The sequence below is a fragment of the Petaurus breviceps genome, unplaced genomic scaffold (assembly GCF_028583685.1).
Source record: "Petaurus breviceps papuanus isolate PSGF00001 unplaced genomic scaffold, PetGlider_PUasm1.0 186, whole genome shotgun sequence".
In the NCBI taxonomy this organism is placed as follows: Eukaryota; Metazoa; Chordata; class Mammalia; order Diprotodontia; family Petauridae; genus Petaurus; species Petaurus breviceps.
In genome coordinates this window covers 28,719,229-28,742,428 of record NW_027185798.1, presented here as the reverse complement: position 1 = coordinate 28,742,428, position 23,200 = coordinate 28,719,229, and the positions used below count along the sequence as shown (strand labels likewise).

The 23,200-nt window shown below is 42.7% G+C and overlaps 2 protein-coding genes across 2 annotated transcripts in view; both read right to left on the bottom strand.

Annotated features, from left to right (window-relative positions):
* SLFN11 (schlafen family member 11) overlaps positions 1-5,059 on the bottom strand; it is a 17,524-nt gene extending 12,465 nt beyond the window's left edge. Inside the window, exon 1 of the mRNA XM_069089944.1 lies at positions 4,904-5,059. The gene's annotated coding sequence lies outside the window, so the exon portion shown is untranslated. The remainder of the gene's footprint in view (positions 1-4,903) is intronic.
* A 3,078-nt stretch (positions 5,060-8,137) lies between these two features.
* Positions 8,138-23,200, bottom strand: part of UNC45B (unc-45 myosin chaperone B) — a 22,262-nt gene continuing 7,199 nt past the window's right edge. Inside the window, exons 6-16 of the mRNA XM_069089257.1 lie at positions 21,806-22,132; positions 21,365-21,459; positions 20,870-21,011; positions 18,898-19,038; positions 17,170-17,297; positions 15,707-15,773; positions 14,101-14,214; positions 12,184-12,299; positions 11,715-11,832; positions 9,872-10,027; positions 8,138-8,832 (exon numbers count right to left, since the gene is read on the bottom strand). Coding sequence (XP_068945358.1) covers positions 8,572-8,832; positions 9,872-10,027; positions 11,715-11,832; positions 12,184-12,299; positions 14,101-14,214; positions 15,707-15,773; positions 17,170-17,297; positions 18,898-19,038; positions 20,870-21,011; positions 21,365-21,459; positions 21,806-22,132 — 1,665 coding nt within the window. The 3' untranslated portion in view covers positions 8,138-8,571. The remainder of the gene's footprint in view (positions 8,833-9,871; positions 10,028-11,714; positions 11,833-12,183; positions 12,300-14,100; positions 14,215-15,706; positions 15,774-17,169; positions 17,298-18,897; positions 19,039-20,869; positions 21,012-21,364; positions 21,460-21,805; positions 22,133-23,200) is intronic.

Here is a 23,200-nt window from a genome sequence, read left to right as displayed (position 1 = left end):
TTAAGGAAGGGAGGAAGGAAGGAAGGAAGGAAGGAAGGAAGGAAGGAAGGAAGGAAGGAAGGAAGGAAGGAAGAAAGAAAGAAAGAAAGAAAGAAAGAAAGAAAGAAAGAAAGAAAGAAAGAAAGAAAGAAAGAAAGAAAGAAAGAAAGAAAGAAAGAGAAAGAAAGAAAATGAAGACTCTATGTTCTTTAGTTCACGGGGTAAATTGACAGTAGTCATCTGTCTGAACTCTAACCCAGAGGTCCTTTACAATAGCTATTTTCTTATCTAATATTGCCTTGGTCAACAGAATCATCATTTCTTCTTTTAGTTCCTTCAAATGTATATTTGTATATGCCATATGGTCTTGGTAAATTACTTACATGTAGCTTGCCAGTTGGGTCTAGAAAATATCACATACTCATAATTTGCCCCAATCCTGATCAAACAGCCCCAAAAGATCATTTGAAATATGTAGACAATGCCCTATGAATTACAGGCAAGAGATGAACAGTACAAATTCCAAGAACAGGAATTAGGCCAGTTTGGATGGAACATAAAGTTCCTGAAGCACAAGTCATGTGACTTGTAAACTTGGAAAGTAGGCTGAAGTCACATTATTCTGGCCTTCCTATATTGAAGAGTTTGTATTTTATCCCAGGAGCAACAGGGTGTGACATGGTCAGTATTGTTCTTTGTAAGGACCCTTTTGGTATCTGTGTGGAGAATGGATTAGGGAGGGGAAAGACCTGAAGCCAGGAGTTCAATTAGGAGTCTACTGCAATAGTTCAGCTGACTGGACTATTCCCCTTTAAGGCTGAAGCAAAGAAATGAGCAAGAACTGATGTCTGAATACATACTGAAACATACTATTTTTCACTCTTTCTTTTGCCATACCTTGATTAACGCGAGTAAGACCCAAGTAATAATTTTAGAATGGACCTTTTATTAAAACGCCATGTTGGCTGATCAGGCCACATGGTGGGCTGAGCAGGCATCACCCCATGTCCCAGGTACAGTAATAGAATCTCGGGTAAAACCTCCCTTTATGGGAGCCTGAGCAGCCAACAGTTAGGTATTCCGTAAGCAGTAATTGGTCAGTACACAACTGGAAATTCCCAACTGACCCAGAGCCTAACCCAGAAGGCCACCCACTTCTATGCAGGTGAGCTGCCTGGGAAAGGGAGGAGACCCAGTGGGGGAGGGCAGAACAGACCCGGCAGTGGGCTCACTTCCCTGAGGTAGGGGGGATGGAGAAAACCAGGTACAACATTTTCTCTCTTTCTTGTTCAAGTCTTGTACAAAATAACTCATATGGAAGTGTTTCACATGATTGCACATTCTTTAGTTGGCTTGTCTCCTTAAAGAAACAAACACAACAACAACAAAAAAACCCTTGATTACTGAATTTGAATCCTTCTCAAGGCACTCCTCATAAATTGTTTTTTTCTTTTTCAGCCTGCTCCATTTTTTGTTTTCACTAGTTCTGTCAAGCTTGATCAACTTCCCTATTTTTTTTTAAAGCAATCGGGGTTAAGTAACTTGCTCAAGGTTACACAGCCAGGTATTTCTGGGTGGGTGCTAAGTTGTCTGAGCCCGGATTTGATCCCAGGTCATACCGACTCTGGGGCTGGTGCTCTTACTCACTGCACCACCTGGCTGCCCGCAGACGAAGATTAATTAAAATTGTGTACAAAGTAGAGAAATATCCAATTATGTGATGACCTTTGTGTAATAAAATTGTTTAAAGTTAAAAAAAAATAAAAAGATACCTGGTTTCCCCAAGTAGGTACCCATTGATTAGGTGATGAATAAAAAAAACTGTGTTATCTCTAAGTCTAGTTCATATTCTGACAATTAACTGTGACAATTCCAAAGACTTCTGAGGTGACATTCTTTTTTTCTTTCTATTGTAAAAGCTTCACTCTTCCTGAGAACAAGTAATCCATTGGGGACCCTTTTGTTTCTGAGTGTATTCTGTGTTGCTTTGTATTCATTGCATCAGTAGAACTGAACTGGAACAAAATTAATAACAGAAAAAAATCACGTCTCCTATCTCCCTTGTCCCATGTCCAAAATCTCACCTACTTCACCCTCTAGTTTCAGATTTTAGACAAACAAAAAAACAACCCAAATCTTGGGGCTTTTTTTGTTTTGTTTTGAGGTTTTTTTTTTTTAGCAACTGTGAAGTCTCTGAGAAATACGAAATGTGTAAACATTACTAGCATTACTAGTAACCAGAATGTCATACCCTAGTTATTTTTCTATAGTTAATGCCACTGGTCTTTAAACATTGCAGGTAAGAGCCCATTGAGGTAAGATGTAAAAACAGGCTAGTCTCTGTATCCTTGCTACAATTTCACCTTGAATTGTGCCTTTCTTCCCCAAAATAGCAATCTCTCTTCAAAATACCAGTAATTTGAATGCAAAAAGAAAGTTCAGATCATCTACCTAACTTTTCACACAGACCAATACAAAAATAAAAAGTTTCTTATGGGCAGAGACTTTTTTCATTTTTGTCTTTGAATCTCCTGTGCCTAGCAAAGTGTCTGACACACGGAAAATTACTAACAAATGATTGTTGAATTGAATTGAGATTGACATAGTTTAGAAATCTTTTTCAAAGGACTCGAATTATGCATGACCATTACGGATGCATGCCCTCCTTCCTCTAACATTACCATCTATTACAAACTCTTATTTCTAGATTTGGACAAAGTGATGTATACTTTTTTTTTTTTAAGGCACAAAACCCTTCCAGAAAGCAAGTCATGTAAGGGAAGTAAAAAAAAAATCAAGAGCTGCTACATCTGTTTTTAGTTTGGCTTCATTTTGTGTCTGAATAATAAAGAAGACTATTAAATTTGTTCCATCATAATGCAAATGATGAGTGTCTCCTAGAGTAACTTTGAACTAAGTTACAAAAATTCACATTCAACCTTCTAGGTTTATAGTCCCAGCTTTGTCATTGGCTGTTCAGTCTTAGGCAAGTCATCTGGCCTCCTCTGAACCTCTGAGTCTTTTCTTTTGTGTAAAATAAGGGGGTTGGAGTAGATCATCTCATGGGTCCCTTCAGTTGTATCTGAAATAAATAAAAGTCTACAGTTTTATCTACTTGTATATACCATATTTCAAAATATTAAAAATTCAATTTGTGGGATATTTTAGATTGAAAATAGATTTAGGTTCTGTCATCAAAGTTTTGAAAATAAATAAATCTGAATAATTGAGCTTCCATTAATAATTTTTAAAATAAATTTAAATCTTTTAGCCGGGAAATTTCTCTGGTAAAGGGCATTAAAGGCACATGCTTAGCTGGGGAAAGCTACCTGCCAGGTTAGAAAGAACACTGGACAGGAAGGCTCTGTCACTTACTGGTGATTTTTGGCAAGTTTCCCCTCCTAGCCTGCTTCTTTGTCTGCAGAATGGGTACAATAACATCAACCTTGCCCTCCTCATGGGAACATTTTGGGGAGCCAATAAGATGAAGTCATGTGAAAATGCCTTGAAAACTGTAAAACTCAATATAAATGTAAGTAATTATTGTTTGTATATACATTTCTGCCTTTTTAGCAGGTTGTAAACATTCTATTCAGGCAGCTAGGTGGACCAGTGGATAGAGTTCAGGCCTAGAGTCTGGAAGATCTTAGTTCAAACACAGACACTTACTAGCTGTGTGACCCTCATCAAGTCACTTAATTTTGTTTGCCTCAGTTTCCTCTGTAAAATGAGCTGGAGAATGAAATGGCAAGCCATTCCAGTATCTTTGACAAAATAACCCCTAGAATGGGATCATGGGGAGTTGGACATGACTGAAACAACTGGACAGCCACAAACATTGTATTCAAAGCCCTGGTTAGTCTGTGATGCCCCATGGAATGTAACTGCCCTGACAACTACCCAACACTGAAATAAAGTAAAATTCAAATCTTACCTTTGAAGTACTGTTTTGGATTTGGCCAATGTTTTTCTGCTAATGAAGAATTGAACTACTTTTTTGTTTTATTACCAGGACTGAAATCCTGTCAGTTGGGATAAAGTTGAACTCAAATCTTAGACACTTACTAGCTGCGTGACCCTGGGAAAGATGTTTAACTTGACTCACTCTCCTCCCCTGTCAAATGGGGGGAATGCTAGCAGTTACCTCCCAGAGTAGTTGTGAGAATCAACTGAGATAATATATGTAAAGTTCATTGTAAACTTAAAAGAGCTATAGAAATGTTAGCACCCACAGACATACTTCTAAAATTAATCGGCATGATTAACATTTTCTTCATCACTTTTTAAAGTCTAGACAAATTGCAAAATAATAAATCAAGTCCTGATTTGTAGTCTTTGCCTATTTCCAAAGTAGAAAATAAATACACTAAAAATTTAATTCTCTATAGTTGGTAAAAGTTGACTCTTTTCCAGAAGCAATGGCAATATTGATTTGATTATGGTGGAAAGTAATGGGAAGGGGGGGGAATTTTGACCTAAAAGATCTGGATTCCAATGGATCTGTGAGTCCCATCAGCAAATCTCTCTCCTCTCTAGGCATCAGTTTCCTCTTCTGTAAAATAAGGGGGACAGATTCCCTCTCAGAGAACAGGACTTACTTAACCTGGAGTTTGTGAACTTTTATTGTAGATGGATAGATGATAGATAGATAGATATAGATACTGTATATAGATACCACATATATAATAGATACTATATTTCAATGTGCTTTGTAAGTATCATTTATAATCCTGTGTATTTTATCTTACGCATTTAAGAAGATTATTCTAAGAAGGGGTCCATAGGTCTCCCCAGACTGCTGGCCAGGTGGTCCATGACCACTACATGCCGCATTCAGAGACCTCTAAATCTCCTTCCAGCTCCAGGTCTCGAGGGAGCAGGCTTCAGATCAGTTTCTGAGGATCCTGGGCTAAAATGTACCTACCTAGGAGAGTATAGGAATGGTCTTCACCTTCCCGTGTCAGCTGCGTCAACTTCAGAGTAGATTCCACGATTCTCTCAGTTGGAACAAGTGCCTCTTTTCTGTAACAATCGCCCGCCAAAGTGGTCTCACCACGCCCAAGCTCAGTGCGCATGTGCCTCTGATACCAGGAAAGACAGCCCATGACAGGCTGACGTCAGCCTGGGCTTCTTACAGCAGCCCTGAGCCTAGAGAGAGCCTGATGGAGACTGGCTGAAATATGATGAATGTAAAGCTTTTGAACATTAAAAAGGTGGGCTTTCCAGAGAATCAGGGGCCATTCTGAAGCCTCTACCACTGCCTGGATAGAAAACATCTCAAGATCACCATACTTCTGTCCAAATCTACTCTAACGGTACCGAGATCATTAATTCCTCCTTTACAGTGGAGTGCCTTTATAGATCCTTCTCCCCCACATTCCCTTTCCAGCAGGATGTAGCTAAATTAGATATACCAAGGGCAGCAAAAGAGAAACTGGCAAAAAAGGGTAATTGTCATTGTTCACTCCTTCTGGTCCTGTCTGACTCTCCACAGCCTCATTTAGGGATTTCTTGGCAAAGACACTGGAGTGGTTTGCCATTTCCATAGAGATTACTAAACTCCAGTGGGAGATCAGAATTCCCAAGGCAGAAAATGAAAGATTTATGCTAACAGCTAGAAGATAAAAATGCCAGACAAGAATGGAAAGAGTTAACTTGCTCTGTTTCCTGCTAAATGATTGATTTTGGAGATGGGGCACTGTCTCTCTGCAATACCTGAACCCTCTCCAATAGCTGATAAATGACCCCAGAGGATCTTCTTGAGAAGGTGGTAACCTCCTTCCTTCATTCATTTTCTAATGCTTTCTCTCTGAAATCCCTCCCGTTCATAAACCTTAAGGGAAATTCTCTGCAATTGGACTCAATCTTGCCTTAGAACAGATTTTAAATCTCTTCTGGTTTGAGTCATTGAAAAGAATAGAAACCTTCCAGAATTCTGGGATTTGGATGAATTTACTAATTTTGTACATGGTAGATGAAAGATCAAGCTGAGAAGAAGCAAGGCTTTGGAAGGAAACGAAACTCTTGTTATAATATTAGTCTGATCCAAATATAATCAGGAAAGTAAATTTGCTAGCAATAAATCAACAGATTCCTGAAGAGTGTTTCAGGAGAAACAAAAGCAAGCATTTCTCTGCCTTTCTTATATTCATCCACTTTGCTCCACAGGAAAAGGTTAAGTAATTTGTTTTCTAGTGAAGCAGAAGGAAGAGATCTATTCTAGGAAACTGATGAAATCTGTATTTAGTTTGGCATAATCCCAGCAAAGAGGTATTCTAGGGTGCTGAGGAAGATGTCCTAGCTGCAGGTACTGAGATCATGAAAATGGCTGACCCAAGAGGGCCAGCTCAAGCAACAATATGCACACATAAACATATATGTGCATGTACATATGTATGTGTATATTAAATAAAACACAATCACCACCACTACCACATCTACTTAGCTTACAGGAACTGTAGATCTCAAAGCTCTAGATAACCGTTACTCCCCTAAAACAGGAACAGGGAAGTGGTAAGGCAGAGATCTTGGGTCAAATAGTTTCCGAGACCAGTCACCAGATGGTGAATTAGCAAAGGACTGATTGTCACAGAGAAGGGTGGAAGAGTAGAGGGGAGTCATTCCTAACTTTATGTATGTATGGGATGTTCTCAACTCTCAAGTGTTGGTGATTCAGGAATCTGTTGATTTATTGCCAGCAAATTTACTTTCCTGATTATATTTGGATCAGACTAATATTATAACAAGTTTTCATTCCCTGAGTACACAGACCAATGGAGGAAAGAAGCAAGAGGGACAAAAGGAAGCTACCTGAGAATGAAAACATGTTCATGTGTGTAATTGTGTTAGCTAAAGCCACAAAGGAAGAATATCTTTCTCCAAACTTCCTTTATTGACCTGTGTCACTTATTTTAATTTTTTTGTTGTTGTTTGTGAGAAAAAAAGGGGGAGAATTAGAATAAAGGGTTTTGAATCATCTTTTCTGTCAGGACTTAATAACCTTCAGGACTTTACATTCCAAAGCACATTATTGGTCAGAATTCCTCTTACATATGTTGAACTAAATGACCTGTGAGGATCTGGAGTCAGGAAGACATCTTCCTGTGTTCAAATCTAGCCTCAGCCTCTTACTAGCTGTATAACCTTGGGCAAGTCACTTAACCTTGTTTACCTTAGTTTCTTCATCTGTCAAGTGAGCCAGAGAAGGAAATGACAAAACGTTCCAGTTTCTCTGCCAACAAAACCCTGATGGGATCATGAAGAGTTCGATGTGACTGAACAACTCTCAAAATCTGTGGTCTAATAATATGACCAACTAGTGCTATTATTTAGTTCTGGTTTGGGTCTGTTTGTTTGTTTGTTTTGCTCAACCTAATGAGTTACTATGCACTGAGGCAATGTCTTACAGTATACTTCAAGGAACCATGGGTCTATATACAGAGAGATCTGGGTTCAAATCCCAACTCTGCCACTTATCTACCCCATATGACCTGGGTAAGTCACTCTGAGACTTCATTTCCTTATCTGTAAAATGGGTATGATTATAATTACACTAACCTCTTGATTGAGTCTCTCTGTGAAGATCAAATGAGCTGAAGTATAGTGAGTGTTTTATAACTATTGATTAATAAATGTGATCTGCTATTACGATTGTTAACCTGGTTCAGAGCAGGGAATGGGTATATGTTTAGAATTTAGTCAACTGAAATTTGGTGGGTTTTGTTTTCAGAGGTTTATACCATCTTTTTTTTTTACTCAGAGAAGCTTTGTTGTTATATTTTGCTTTTATATTAATACATCTTTCAACTGTCATGTTAGTGGGAGGAAGATATTAATCTGGGTGTCAATTTGTATATCATCCTATTGGGAAAAAAAAATCAGGAATCTACAAAGAGTCAAGTTTGGCTCTGAACTGAAGGTATCTGAGTTGGAATCCTGGCTGCCATTTACTCCCTTGGTGATGTTGGCCAGGGGACTTAACCTCACTGGGCATCAATTTCTTCAGCTATAAATTGAGGTGGGTACCCTGCATGTCCTCTATGGTCCTTTCCAGGTCCAGAGTTATGATCCTATGGACTGTTATTTTGTTGCTATTGGGTGAGAGCCTAGTTCAAGACCAGGGAGCTGCTCTGGACAGAGAGTAGAAGGACAGATTCCATTTGGTCCAAAAGCAAAAGCATTCATCTTTATTTTTTCTAATTTAGAGTGTTCTTTGCCATCTCCAACCTCATACACTCTTATTTGCAAATAAAAAAGAAACTCAACCAATTTCCTGATCTCTGGAGTTGGTGGAGAAGAACCTCCAGGCTTTTTCCAATGATTCCTCTCTGGCCCTTTTAAGAAGGGAACTATCTTTCCATATACCCTTGGATACAGTGGTAGGAGGTGGGGATGTGGGGTGGTGACACTGGGTCAGTCAGGCTTCTTGGGGCACAGCTCAGAGCACAAAGATCAGAAAACTTAGGATGCCATTTTCTCACTGGTCATCTCTAGGTGGTGATGGGGGTAGGAATCCAGTCTTCACCCCCAGCTGATCCAGGCCCATGCCCAGGATATGGGCCCCAGTAGCCACCCCTTCTCTCGGCCCCTGGTCTAAGAGAAGGGTTTAATGAAGCCATAGTCCATACACTTGATGAGGCAGTCCCTGGCAGCTTCCACCACCTGTTTCCTCTTCTCATCGGGCTCCTGCTTGCCCACGAAGGTCAGAATCTCTAGCATCTCACTCTCCACCAGCTTCCTGGCCAGTTCCTGGTCAGCTGCCAGCAGGTTGTAGGCAATGACAATGCCCCGATGCTGGACTGACAGGCGGTCATGGAGGCAGAGCCGCTGCAGGATCTCCAGCCACTGGGCCGTCTGGAAGGAGAGCACCCCACCCCACAGTGGGATTGGGATAAGGTTAGAGGGCAGAACAGGGAGGATTGCCCAGGTAAGGCACACTGTTTACAGTGGGAGAAATAAAGGAGGACCCACAGGCCCCATCAAGTATGAATACATTCTAAGCTCTTGGAGAATAAGGGTTGTTACCATGACAACCAGCACTAGATGTGATCAAGGCCAAATAAAGTTCCTGAGTCAAAGAAGAAAGTCGTTCTGCTGAATAGAGGTTGGGCCAGACCAACCCCAGTGACAGATCTCTCTGAGCAAAGCCCTGTACTTCCTATGTTCTCCCCATTTCACAAATAGGGAAGCTGAGTCCCAGAGAGGTAAAGACACTCATCAGAGCTCACACTGAGCCAGAAGGGTAGCAGAAGGACCTCCCCTCTGAAGGCGCAGGCCATGACTCCTGTTTTCCCTACATGGTCTCCTTGTTTCTGTCAGTCCAGATACCCTTAGAGGTCTCAGCTCTAGTCACCCCCTAATGTGTGTATGGGGGGGATGTTGGGGGGAGATTTCCACCCTCCCAGGCCTCTGCAGCAGCTACTACCTCATCCTTATCAAGAGGCACAAGTGATCTCTTCTCGTGTCACCTCCAGTGATCCCCAAATGGTACAACAATACAAATAATACCCGCTCTGGTCCCCAAGGGCCTCCCAAAAGCCAGGGCCAAGACTGGGAAGAGAAGCAGGGTGTGAATCCCTAGTCCAACCTCTTCTGCAGCAGCAGTATAACAAGTATAGAGTCCATGTAATACAGCAGGAATTGTGCTGGATTTGGAGTCAGAAAACCTGGGTTTGAATTCTGCTCTATACTTACTAGCTGGGTGACCTCAGGCAAGTTCCTTAACCAAGCTGGGCCTCAGTTTCCTTATCTGTAAAAATGAAAGACTAGGGCTAGGTCCCTTCCAGCTACAAACCTATGATTTGAGGAAACCATTGGAGCTGAGTGGAGTCAAGGAGGGCCCTGCAGTCTGCTCATCCCCTTCCCACTTGCTGCCCCTGGCAGGCCTTCTTACCACTTGGGTCATCTTGTGGCAGAGTCTTTTATGGGAGGCAGTCAGCATGGCCAAGGCCCCAGCTGCTGCATTCTGGACCTTGTCATCATCCTCCCCACACAGCAACACCACCAGCTTCAACCGGTCATTCCCATCAGCCAGGAACCGTTCCTGCACCTGCCACAGATGGGGAAGAAGGGCAGAGGTAAAGCACCCACACAGAACCACCCACTGGAACCATGCAATGGAATGACTGTTGGACAACAGAACCGAAGCCAGTCTGAGAGAGAGGTAAAGGTCCATACACTCCAAAATATTTATAGTAGTTCTTGATTTCAATATATCCCTTCCCTGTCCCTACCCAGTGATCCATCCCTTGCAGCAAAGAGTAAAAAAGAAAGGGAAAAATTAACCAACCCATCAACAGTCTGACAGTAGATGCAATGTTCTTTATACATTCCTTACACAACATTCCCCTACCTCTACAAAGAAGGGAAGGAGGCAAAATTTCTCACCTCTCCGGGGAGGCCAAGCTTGGGTGTCATCACTACCCAGCATCCATTTTTGTTTTTAGATCTTTCTATTTACATTATTGCAGTCATTGTGTACAGTGGCAAGAAGACCCGGGTTCTTATCCAGTTTTACATAGTTACTAGTTTTCTCCCCCTGAGCAAGTCACTTTCACCTCTTTTTATATTGGTTTCCTCAACAGACTCAGCGCTCTTCCTCTCTGCGATAACCTCTCCTAAGGATCACTCCATTTGATTGTAAGTTCACTGAAGACAAAACTGCCCTCAGACTCTTACTACTAGTCGTGTTACCCTGGGTAAGTCACTTACCCCTCTGTTTGCTTTGGTTTCCTCATCTGTAAAATGGGGATAATAATAACACCTAACTCCCAGGGATGTTGTAAGGATTAAATAAAATAATTGTAAAGCACTTAGCACAGTGCCTGGAACATAGTAAGTGCTATATAAATGTTAGTTATGATGTTACAAATGTTAGTTATAAATAAAATATTATTATTATTTTGACTCTTTTTGTATCTCCAGTGCTTAGCACAATGCCTGACACATTAATAATTGTTGATTGATTAATAGGTCCCTCCAGTTTTATTCTGGTTCCTTGTTTCTTGAAAAAAAAAATTTCATTGCTATTGCCCCAACCATAGTGATTACAATACGGATGACCATCATGAAGTCAATCAGTCAATGGTCAGCAGTCAAAAAGCATTTATTAGTCAGTTGGTAAATAATTATTAAGCACCTACTATGTTCCAGGTACTATGCTAAGCACTGAGGATACAAAGGAAGGCAAAAGAGACTCCCTGCCCTTGGGGATTACAGTCTAATGAGAAGGACAACATACAAATAACTGTGTACAGAGAAGTTATCTATGTACAGAATAAATTGGAAATAATCGGAAGGCACACGGTGCTGAGCAGCTATAGCTAAAGACGTCTGAAGCCAATCTCTTCCAGCAATGAGCCTTTTTGAACTAAGCCAGGCTGATCCACACAATCCATCATCTCAAAGCCTTTCACCTGCCAGCATTTACTTTCTTCTTTACAGCCTTCTAGAACTCCAGCTTAAGGCGTTTCATAGAGAACATATTTATTTTCATGACAATCTATATGCATCACATGATTCTGTCCCAATTCCCAAGAGCTTCTATGAGCAAGCTATGTCTTTCCTAATTTGACTAGGAATTCCCTGAGAGCAGGGACAAAAAGAGGTGACATTTCAATGGGGATGATTATTTCCATCTTCTTAAAGAAAAGGAAAGGTTTCTTCACTTATCCATCTCTGCCTTGTCCCTTAAAATGTTGACCTCAGTCCCACCCCCACCCCTTGAGTCCCCATACCTCTTTGTTGACCACCATGTTGCACATACACTCGGTGGCTGCCTGCCGAAGCTGGTCATGGTTCTCAAACATGTAATTCTCAATGTCTGGCAAAGCCTTCTCTTTAATGATCTTCTGCCTGATTGGTCAAGAGAGACACTTATCAAGTCCATCTGCTACCTCCCAGGAGGTCTCTACCTTAACTCCTTCCAATCACCCTAATAGCCTTCTATACAAACCTTAGGGAAAGAGAATAAATACTTCAATCTCCTTTGGCAATCCAAGGTCCACAGTCAGGATAGTCTTTCTTAACTCTAATCTAAATCCTCCTTGCTGCTATAGTTTCTGTCTGTTGCTTTCAAATCTATCCCCAGTGGGAGAGTGGTACCTTTAGTAGAGTCTGGGTATAAGATTTAAAGGAATGGCTCCTGACCAAGAGGGGTTAAAAGGGCCTGACCCTGCTTCTCCTCCTCCCTTCCACTCTACTCACCGGAGCTTGTCACTCCTCCCTGACAGCTTAGTCAGACCCAGGAGGGCTTCATAGTTCTGAAGGCCATCCCGCTGTGTGTCTAGCAGTCGGACCAATGGACGCACTACTTCATACACCTGTAGGAGATAGAGAAAAGCAGAAGGAGATGGTGTAGGCTAGTTATAAAGAATTACAAAGAAGAGCTCATGGGGTGAAATATATATACAATATATACAAAAAAAGTTTATAGCAATTAGGTTTTAAAGTGGCAAACAAATGGAAGGAAAGTAGCCAGATGAAAAATGGCCCAAAATTATGGTATATGAGTATAATGGAATGTTAACAAATCCTAAGAAATGACAAAAATGTGAATGTAAAGTAATGGAGTGTTCACACACACACCAGCTCAGATGACATAATCATAGACTGTAGTCACACATAATGAAGTTTTCATGTGTTTACAAGAAGCAGCATCCTGTGATCCTTTTATGAGGTACAAATACCTTTCTGATTTAATCAAGAAAGGAATATTTAAATCGGTTAAGGAAATTAGCCACATCCCTAGAACTTTAAATAGCTAAACCCTAAACAAATTTCAGTAGTTTGAGAGAAGGGAAGATTGACAGCTGGGTGTTGCCTGGGGAGGAAGGTCCTACAGAGAGTGAGGAAGGGACTTCTTTTCCCTCTCCCTACTTCCCCACATCAGCTTTGAAGGGGAATTACTGGGCCAGCAGAAAAAATGCATCCATCAGGGAGCAGACACATATACTCCAGATTACAGACAGTTATTTAAGAGATGAAGCAGTTTCAAGAGGACCCCTTGAAAGAGAAGAGTTGTAATGTGAAGACCAGACCCTGGGAACCCAGCTGAGCAACCCATTAAGGAAAGACATTGTATCCATGGGAAGCTGTGAGAGTACCCTACAGAGAGAAGAAGAACTTCCAGGCCCTTCAGTGCTAAGAGCTGTGAGTTGCCATTGCTATGTGTGGATTCCTCATTACCTCTATATTCCAAGTCTAAGCCCATTCTTCCTATGGATGTTGTGTGTATCTGTGGGATAGTATGATCTAAATTTATAAGAGGAATGTTTTATAACTATTATCCTTGCTGTGTCATCTGAATAAATGTCTTTGCTGAGAGTTCATTGTGTCTACTGGCTGATTTTTAATGGGGAAAAATACTGGTGGGGGCCTGCAAGCTATAGTAATAGGAGTAACCACCCACAAGATAACTCTAGAATTCGAGGTAGCAGTCATCCTTTGGGTACCAAACCCAGAAATGAGATTGTAAGTCGGGGGAATTGCCAGAGTTAAAGAATTCATAGAAACCCAGGAAGATTTATATGAATTGATGCAGAACAAAGTAAACAAAAGCAGGAAATAATTTACACAATGACTAAATTAATGCAATGGAAAACAACATTGAAAGAGCTCAGAGCTCCGATTGATGATGTGACAAATCGTGACTTCAGAGGACTGACAGTGAAGCATGCCTCCTGAATTTTGTCAGAGAGGTGGGGACCACAGGGACATAACAAGGTACCATGGCCAACATCTTCATTTGTTTTGCTTGACCTCTTTGTTACAGGGGACACTCCTGTTGCAAGCAGAGTGAGTAACTGGGAAAAGGCAGCACTGTGAAAAAATAGTACTTTTTTTTTTCAAAAGAAGGAAGGAAGGAGCCTATTATATAAATAAGGAACTTTCATGAGCCAACTTAGTTTTTTAAAATACATGTTCAAAATGCTGCATTGTAAGACAGAGAGAGAAAACTGGGGCAGAGTGGGGTGGGGTGGGCAGAGGGAGAGATAGAGACAGAGAGTTGAGAGCTAGTGGGAAGGAAGGAAACACAGAATCCCAGAATGAGAAGACTTCTGAGGTAGATTAAGCTCCTCTGATTCCCTATCCTCCACCAACCTCTTCATAGATCATACCCACCCTTTCCCCAGGAAAAGCAATGTCAGGATTGGAGACAGCTGCAATCTTTGCCAGAGCATGGGCAGCCTTCACCTTGCCCACATCAGTGCCTTCAAGAGCCAGCGGTATCAGAGCCTAAGGGACAAAGTGAGAGTCAGAACTGTAGACACCCTCTTCCCCATTGCAGTGACATGGAAAGAACACTGGATTTGGAATCCAAAAGACCTAGATTCAACCCCTGACTTTGCTGCTTATTACCCATGTAAACTTAAACAAGTGTGTCACCCTTTCTGGTCCTCTGGTTCAGAGAACCCATCTGTAAAGTGAGAGGGTCTCCAAGATTCTAGTTCTATACTCATGTCCTCCATCTGTCTGTCAGTCTGTTTTCCAAAACTCAAGAAGATTCAGGCATCCTATGTATAACATTAGAATATGGAAAATAACTAATCCACGGCAGCTAGGTGGCCCAGTGAATAGAACATCGGCCCTGGAGTCAGGAGGACCTGAGTTCAAATCTGGCTTCAGACGCTTAACACAAAAACTAGCCATGTGACCCTGGGCAAGTCACTTAACCCCAATTGCCCTACCCTCCCCCCTCAAAAAAAAAAAAGAAAATAACTAATCCCAGTCTGGTTACTTTAGGCATCCAAGCACACTTCCAGGGTCATCTTCCCTGACTTTATAGTAATAGCTAACATTTATATAGCGCCTACTATATATCAAGCACTTTATAATCATGATTTTATTTGATCCTCGCAAAACCCTGAGAGGTAGGTGCTATTATTATTCCGTGTTACAGATGGGGAAACTGAGGTAGAGGCTAAATGATTTGCCCAGAGTCACACAGTAGGTGTCTGAGGTTAGATTTGAACTCAGGTCCTCCTGACTCCAGGCTTAGTGCTTTAGTCACTATACCTCCTAACTGCCTCTAGTGCTTAGTCAAGATAAATTTTATCAATCAAGCTTATACTACTGAAGTCTTAGATCTGTAATTTCATTGGTATTGAGAAATCCCAGTGAAGAAACTCTCTCTACCAATACAGATCAGTACCTTTCTTTAGCTTACAGTCTTAGGGATTTACTTTGGGCCTGAGAAGTTAAGTGGCTTGGTCAAGGTCACACAATTAATGTGTTTCAGAGGTAGGACTTGAACCTAGGTCTTCCTGACTCCAGGGCTGATGTTCTATCCACTGCACCACACTGCCTCTCTATGAGAGACAAATGATGGTAACAACACGTTCTATCACACTTAACAGTTTGAGAAGCACTTCCTTTGCAATAACCCTGTGAGGGAGGCAGTGCAAGCACCATCCCCATTTTACATATGAGAAAACTGAGACTCAAAAGATGAAACAACTCACCCAAGATTAGTGCTAGCAAACGTGGCATCTCAGACCTGCAGCATCAAGAATGTTTTTGTTGCTGCTTCGCTGTTCCCCTCTATTAGCACAGACAATTAAAGAGCTGAATAGATTCCTAGGATGAGGTTGGAGGTCCGTCCCATGCATGGACAATGCACAGCAGGTGCTGCCAGGACATGCCAAGAGTCTACTCTGCTCACTCCTATCAGAGCACCTGCTCAGTGTCCATCCCCAGGAACGGTCCCCACCCCATCCCCCACTGTTACCTTGCCACCACCTTGAGCCACAATGGTGCCTCGATCCTTTGCACTGTCACACAGCGCCAGGAAGACCCTGTTAGGAGAAGAGATTAAAGCAGAGTGGTCCCTAAGCATCGATGTAACCCCTCACCCAGATTCCTCTTCTGTCCTTTGGGGCTTTACCATTGAGATAATCAGAATACAAGCAAAATCAAGATAAGCAAAGGAAAGATCTTGAGGGACAACAGAGAATTGTAATGTTAATGGGAGTTGAAGATCACACACACACCCCCACACCCCCCCCCCCACACACACACACCATTAATAGGCCTCATGTGAAATCCATTAAGGGAAGCTTGATTAGGGGAGGCTTGTTTTTCAGGAAGGCCCACACTTTTTGTTACTTTGCAATTAGCAGTGGGTCATGAGGGTTGTGATGCCCTCTGACCCTGAAGAAGTGTGTATATATGTGCTCTGAGGTTAGCATTTTGCTTTGGGGCTTACTCATGGGAAGAGTGTTTGAGTGATGTAGCCAGATGATACTCTGGGTAGCCATTAAGGAACCACCCAACCCCCAGCTTTGAAAACCCAGATGTTGACTATGTATGTATTCCTTTGGTCAGACAGCTGGATCTGTCTGTTGATCTGTGATGTATGTATTATTTGTTCAGATGGTTAGAAGCCCTGTCTGTTGGTCTTTATGCTATTATTTCTGCTTGTAATTTCTGTCTGAATTTTCTCTGAAGTACAGGGTGCTGACTTTTTCCCTTGAACTAATTAAATGATACATATGTTTGATTAAAGTAAGATCGTTGACCCCTTTTAAGTTGCTTTCCTTTAGAAAAGCAGATTGGGTCAGCTAGGTGGTGCAGTGAATAGAGCACTGGCCCTGGAGTCAGGAGGACCTGAGTTCAAATCCAGCCTTAGACACTTAACACTAGCAGTGTGACCTTGGGCAAATCATTTAACCCCAATTGCCCTGCCCTCCAAAAAAAAAAAAAAGCAGATCAAAGAACCTGTGCTAGCAGTCCTCCTGTGTGCTGGTGTTATTGGTCTTACACCCCCACAGCAGCTGCAAGTAGCATTGCTGCTACAAGAGTAGAACCAAGAAGAGAGTGGATCTGGTATTGCTGTAACCAGGCTCAGTCCCCAGAGAATTTAATACTGTGTCACTAGCTTTCTTCCCCATTCGAATGCAAGCTTCTTGAGGGCAGGAACTGGTGTTTGTTTGTTTGTTTTGCTTGTTTTTGTAACCCCAGCACTTAGCTGTGACAGTGACAGGTAAATTCTGAATAAATTCTTGGGATTTTTTCATTGTTGCTTAGTTTAAAGAAGGATGGCATATGGCTTGGAAAGAGAAGAAGAAAGAAAACCGCTACCCCCACCCTTTTCCCTTGAAGAGGAAGGAAGTGGTTAGAATCTATAGTGATTTCATCCCCTACATAGAGACTTCACCTTTCATCACCCTTACACTCCCCTCTCCCCAGTACCTGGCCAATAACTCTTTGGTCTGGTCCGTAAGGATGGCACTATCAGCTTTTACCATGCAGGCTAATGCGGAGATTACCCCAGCCTTCAGCAGCCGCTTCACCCGCTTTTCCACAAAGTCCTTCTTGTCCTGGGGAGATGAAAGACAGGGGAAGGTGCTTAGGAGATTCCTGGGTTAAAAAAACAGGGTCCTGCCCCCAAGCACCAAACCACATTCTCCCAGTCTTAGGAATGTTGGAACAACCTTAGAAGTGGCCTGGATTTCCTCAGAAAAATGAGGGGAATAGATCTGGTGACCTCTCAGGTGCCATCCAGCTCTATGCTCTATTGTTCCTCTATGATTCAGACCCTTCCCATAGACCTCCTCAGCTCTACACATCCTCTCTTCTTCTCTCCCCTCCTCTGCCCCTAGTATAACTAGAAACCAGGCTCTGGGTTTTTGATTATGGGAGAGAAAGCTCATTCATTTTAATTATCTGTGCACAAAGACACAGATTATCCAAAACACTGCCTTCCTTCTTTATATTTGATTTGACCTTGGGATGCTTTGAAGCAGATTTGCCTTCCTCATCCTGCTTCCATTAGTTTGGGTGGAAAAGAGCTTGCATTTGTAGCTCATACCACAACTGTGTTGTCCCAGAAAATCAACCCTACAGTTAAAAGTCCCAGACCTGGAACACATCCTGTTGGCTCACATTTACAGAGTGTTTTACAGTTCACAAAGAGCTTTCCTTTCCTTACCACATCCCTAGGAGGTAGGTAATACTTTCATATTTCAAATACCCCACAGGGTCTATGAACTCATATTTGATTGTTCCATCCAACAATGTAGCTCACAATCTACTGGGGAGGCAATGTGGTATGGTAGAAAAAGAGATGGATTTGGGATCTGAGTTCAAATCCTGACTCTTGTTGTGAGACCTAGAGCTGGTCACTTACACTCTCTAGGCCTCAGTTTCCTCCTCTATGAAATGGGAGAATTGAACTGATGAACACCTGAGGCCCCTTCTGGCTCTAGATCTATGATCTGATTTCAATTTCACTTCCCTGGGCCTCAGTTTCCTTATTTATAAAATGAGAGGGTTAGACAAGACTGCTTCAGAGGTCTCTTCCAGCTCTAAATCTATTTGCTATGAACCTCTTTGAGAGCCAGTATCTTCATCTGAAAAATGAGGGTAATGATAAGTCTCAGGGTTACCAAGAAGAAACCAGTTAAAGCACTATATGTGTGAGTTATTATCACCCCCATTTTACAGAGAAGGAAGCTGAGGTTGAGAGGGAACCTAGTATGTGTCTGTTTCAAGCCCATGGTTCTGGTTCTAAGCCCCCATGCTTGCTCTGATGCCCCAGATCCCCATGCAAGGAGATAACTGAGAGATGATTGAGGAACAATTGGCCTCAAAACCATCTGACAATAGACTGTGCACAGACCAGTCACCCCCTAGTGTGAAATGACAGAAGGCCTGGCAGGGGTATGCGTGTCATTTATGAGGCATTCCTTCCTCCAGAAGCTGCGAAGGACCATAGATTCAGAGCTAGCAGGAACCTTAGAGGCAATCTTGTTCTCATTTACAGATAAGTGACTTGCCCAGAATCACACAGACCATATGCACTGAGGGAGGGTCTTCAATCCAGGTCTTTTCTGATCTGAAGGCAGGCTTGCCATTTAGTAGAGCAGACTGGCTCTGCCTGGAGGTAAGAGGATGCTCTTGCCTGCCCCAGGTCCCCACCTTGGGATGTTCCTCAGGAACGTGCTGCTTGGAAAACTTGGCCAGCTGCACCAGCTCAGGGATGACCTCCTTCACATCGTAACTGTTGGTGCAGTTCACCAGGGTGGTAGCCACAGAGTACAGGATGGTCTTGTCGCTGGTCTGAGAAGGAAATCAGGTAAGGTCAGAACTGGGACCAATTATAGGAGCAACAGAGAACATGGTAGCACTCAGAATACTGCCCAGGACATGTTGTTGTTCAGACACGTCCAACTCTTTGTGACCCCCTTTGGGGTTTTCTTGGCAAAGATATTAGAGCGTTTTGCCATTTCCTTCTCCAGCTCATTTTATAGATGAAGAACCGAGACAAAACACGGTTAAGTGACTTGCCCAGGGTCACTTGAAAGTGTCTGAGGTCAAATTTGAACTCAGGTCTTGCTGACTCTAGGCCTGGCTCTCTATCCACTGCATCACTTAGCTGTAGGGCATACCTGATGTCTTTTAAAATGTGGTGGAAGATGGGATGCTGAGTAATTATAACAACCAAGCAGCCTGGCCCTGGAGAAGAGTTGAAAAAATATGCTTCTTTTCCTTCTCTGAAATGGTAAGGAACTCTGGGTGGGGAGCATTGCAGAAATTGTCTTTTTTCCCCCTTTTTCATATTCTTTGTTGGCTGGGTAGGGAAGGAGGGTATATTTGATAATAAAAAAGTGATATAAGGGACGGCTAGGTGGCGCAGTGAGTAGAGCACCAGCCCTGGAGAGTCTGGAGGACCTGAGTTCGGATCCAGCCTCAGGCACTTAACACAATTACTAGCCATATGACTTTGGGCAAGTCACTTAACCCCAATTGCCCTCCAAAAAAAAAGTGATATAAGACATTAATTTTTAAAAATTAGCATTATGGAAGGCTTCTTATAAACCCTTAATGGTACCCTTGAGGGTACTTGTTCAAAACTTCCAGCAGCTAGTATGGTGCTTGGGCTGGGGACTAGGGGTTGAGAGTAGGAAAAAAAGAACTAAATAATCCTGACAGAATCTAAACTAGTCCCCTCCCCCCGCATTCTCTCAATCTCCTCTGCTCACATTCTTTCCCAATTCCCTTTGCCTCCTGCCTTCTCCCTCTGTCAAGTTTATAATGATAGTAGGTAACATTTATACATTGATTTAAGGTTTACATAGTACTTTTCATATATTACTGCATTTGACCCTCAAGATAACCCTATAAGGTGGATGCTCTCATTATCCCCATTTTATAGATGGGAAGACTGAAACTGACTTGCCCAGAGTCACCCAGAAAGTAAGTGTCCAAGGCAGAATTTGAATGCAGGTCTTCAAGACTCTATGCCCAGCACTCTGTCCCCTGCATCAAACTTGATCTCTCATCAAGTTAGTTATTTACTGCCCCCTCCCCTTATACTTTTATTGGGAGAGAGTAGGGACTATGCTTGTTCCAGGGTAGGCATGAGGGTGGGGATGAGTGAGGGAAGGAGCTGGTATTTGATAAAGAGAGAAGAGGGGTGCTAAATGGTCCCTTCTAGACCAGTAAGTTGCCATCTCTGTTCCCCTGACTCAACTGAATGCCCTCTATGCTACCTGAACATTGTCTCCAGGTGGAACTGGAGCCCTGGCTCCTATAGATTGAGGACCCCAAAGCCCTGGAAAACAACACTCTGAACTTCCTTGATCATTGTACATTATGTTACTTCTGTCTTCTATTTAGTTTGATCCTCACCCTCTTAATGGGAGCCAGGAAGGGACACTATACCCATCTTACAGATGGCTCAGAAATGGGAAATGACCCAGCCAGGACCCCATAGCAAGTCAGGAGCAGAGCTGGGAAGAGAGTCCTACTAGCTCAACTGCCAAACCTATCCACTGGATAAGAAGCATGTTTTCTGGAGTTCCTTTGGTTCTAGAATTGGAGCAGGAAGGGATTGAATTGAATTGATGTCCCTGGGGTCAAGGGTCTGTGATGTCAGGGCCATACATGCCTTAGCTAGCTCAAACATGGCCTGTAAGGCAGGTATATCCTGGACGAAGTCATCTTTCACATCCGCATCCAGAGTGAGGTAGGCCATGCCCTCCACAGCCCAGCGCCTTGTCCTTGCATCTATGTTTGCATTACACAGCCACCTGGGAACAGTAAGGAGGCAAATTAGTCCAAGAGAGGCCTAAGTGGGGACAGGCTGTAAGATGAAGAAGCAATCAGAAGTGTCCTGGAAAGGGCACAGGCCTCTACTCCAAGGACATTGCTGAATAATCTTTCCATGTTTCTGTTAAGTAAATTTCTTTTTTGTTAAATTTAAAACAAATTTTTAAAAACATTCATTTTATCACACCTCTCCTCTGTTCAAAAACGATTCAATGGCTCCCTATTGCCCACAGTATCAGGTCCATGCAACCTTACTTACTGAGCCCCTACCAAGAAGCACAAGGAGAAGTAAAACCAACAGAGGGACCCAAGAGCCCCCATTCTGCCCTCTTACTTCCGACACTGTTTGGCGAGCTTCTCTGTGGACCCTTCGGCAAACTGTCTGAGGCCATAGTCAGTGCCTCCCGCTGAGCCAAGCTTACAGAGACCCTAGAGGGAAGACAGGACAGTGTGGAGCTGGGCATCCATGAAGCTCTCTGGGTTTGGGGAGGGGAAGGAGGGTTAATGATGGCGGAATCACAGATTTAGAGCTGAGAGACAACTTTCCTGGACACATCATTTAACCTTTGTATGCCTCAGCTCCCTCAACTGTAAATGGGGACTGTAGCTGCACATACCTCCTTAGGCTGTTGTGAAAATCAAATGAGACTATGTTTGTAAAGTGTTAGAATGTGCCTGACACACAGCAGTCATAGTATGCTTGTTCTGGTTGCCCTTCAGGAGGGAGCTGAAGGCCAATGTGGGATAGGTGTTGGAAGAGGGGCCTTTGTCTCACCACCAGAGTACGGATCTTAATCTTCTCGTTTTTCGTTGTCTTATAGATGTCTTTGAGCAAGGTCACACCATTGGTGATGATGAAGGTCGCTCGGCTGAGCTTGGTGGAAGCATGAATCAGGGCTTCCACTGCCACCAGCTGGTCCTGCTCCCGATCAGAACCACACAGGGCCACCATCATCTCCATCACGCCCTTCATCCCCAGTAATTGGTTCCCCAGGTCGAAAGGGCCCTGGAGGACCCCTGACACCGTCTGGATGGCGTGCACATTCTTGTCCATGTTCTGGGGATCAAACTTGCCCCTTAAAACAAAGAAAGGGGGTTCATTTTAAGGGGACTCCAATTGAACTCCTCTGGGGAAGCTTAGGGGTAACATTCATTTTGCAACTAAGGGTGGCCATCAACTCTTCAAACAAGGCTCTTTCTTTGTAGAAAGATCCATCAGCCTATGGATCTCTTCTCAGAATCATATTTAAATGAATAAAATAAAATGGAGGGGATTACAGAGGTTTACAATGACATTGAAATAGAGTGATCAGGGTGGCTAGGTGGTGCAGTGAATAGAGCACTGGCCCTGGACTCAGGAGGACCTGAGTTCAAATGTGGCCTCAGACACTTAACATTAACTTAACTTACTAGCCCTGTGACCTTGGGCAAGTTGCTTAACCCCAATTGCCCTCCAAAAAAGAAAAAGAAAAAAGAGAAATAGATTGATCAAAATTTAAATTTAAAAAGTTTACAGAGATCAGATTAAGAACCCTCGCCTTTGATCAGTGCCCCAAATCAGAATAACTTGGGGACTTGGGTCAGATTGACACAGGAAGAGATTCACTGGAATTTAGAGAGGCAGCGCAGCATAATGAAATGGCCCTTGGAATGGGAGTAAAAAACCTGGGTTCTACTTCAATTCCTTCTCTCTGGGCCTCAGTTTCCTCTGCTGTAAAATGAGAGGGTTGAGCTAGTTGATTTTGAAGGTCTTTTCCGGCTGTTACACTATGAGCTTTTTTTGACTGTATGACAATCCAAACACTTTTATGAACTTAAGTAAGGACTCATGATGAAAAATACTCTCTACTTCCCAACAGAGAACTGATGAAGTCTGAGTGCATATTGAAACATTTTTTTTTCACTTTTTAAATTTTTCTAGGTCTTTTTTTGTAATATGTCTAATATCTCTCTGTCTCTCTTCTCTCTCTCTGTCTCTCTCTGTCTCTGTCTCTTTCTCTCTGTCTCTCTCTGTCTCTGTCTCTCCTCCCCCCAGCCCCCCCTGCCCTGTCTCTCTCTGTATTTGTGTGTGTGTCTTTGTCTCTCTGTCTCTCTCTTTGTGGCTGGAGAGAGAAGTGGAGATGGAGACAGTGGTAAATGAGGAAGATGTTTGTTTTGCAGATAATGTTAC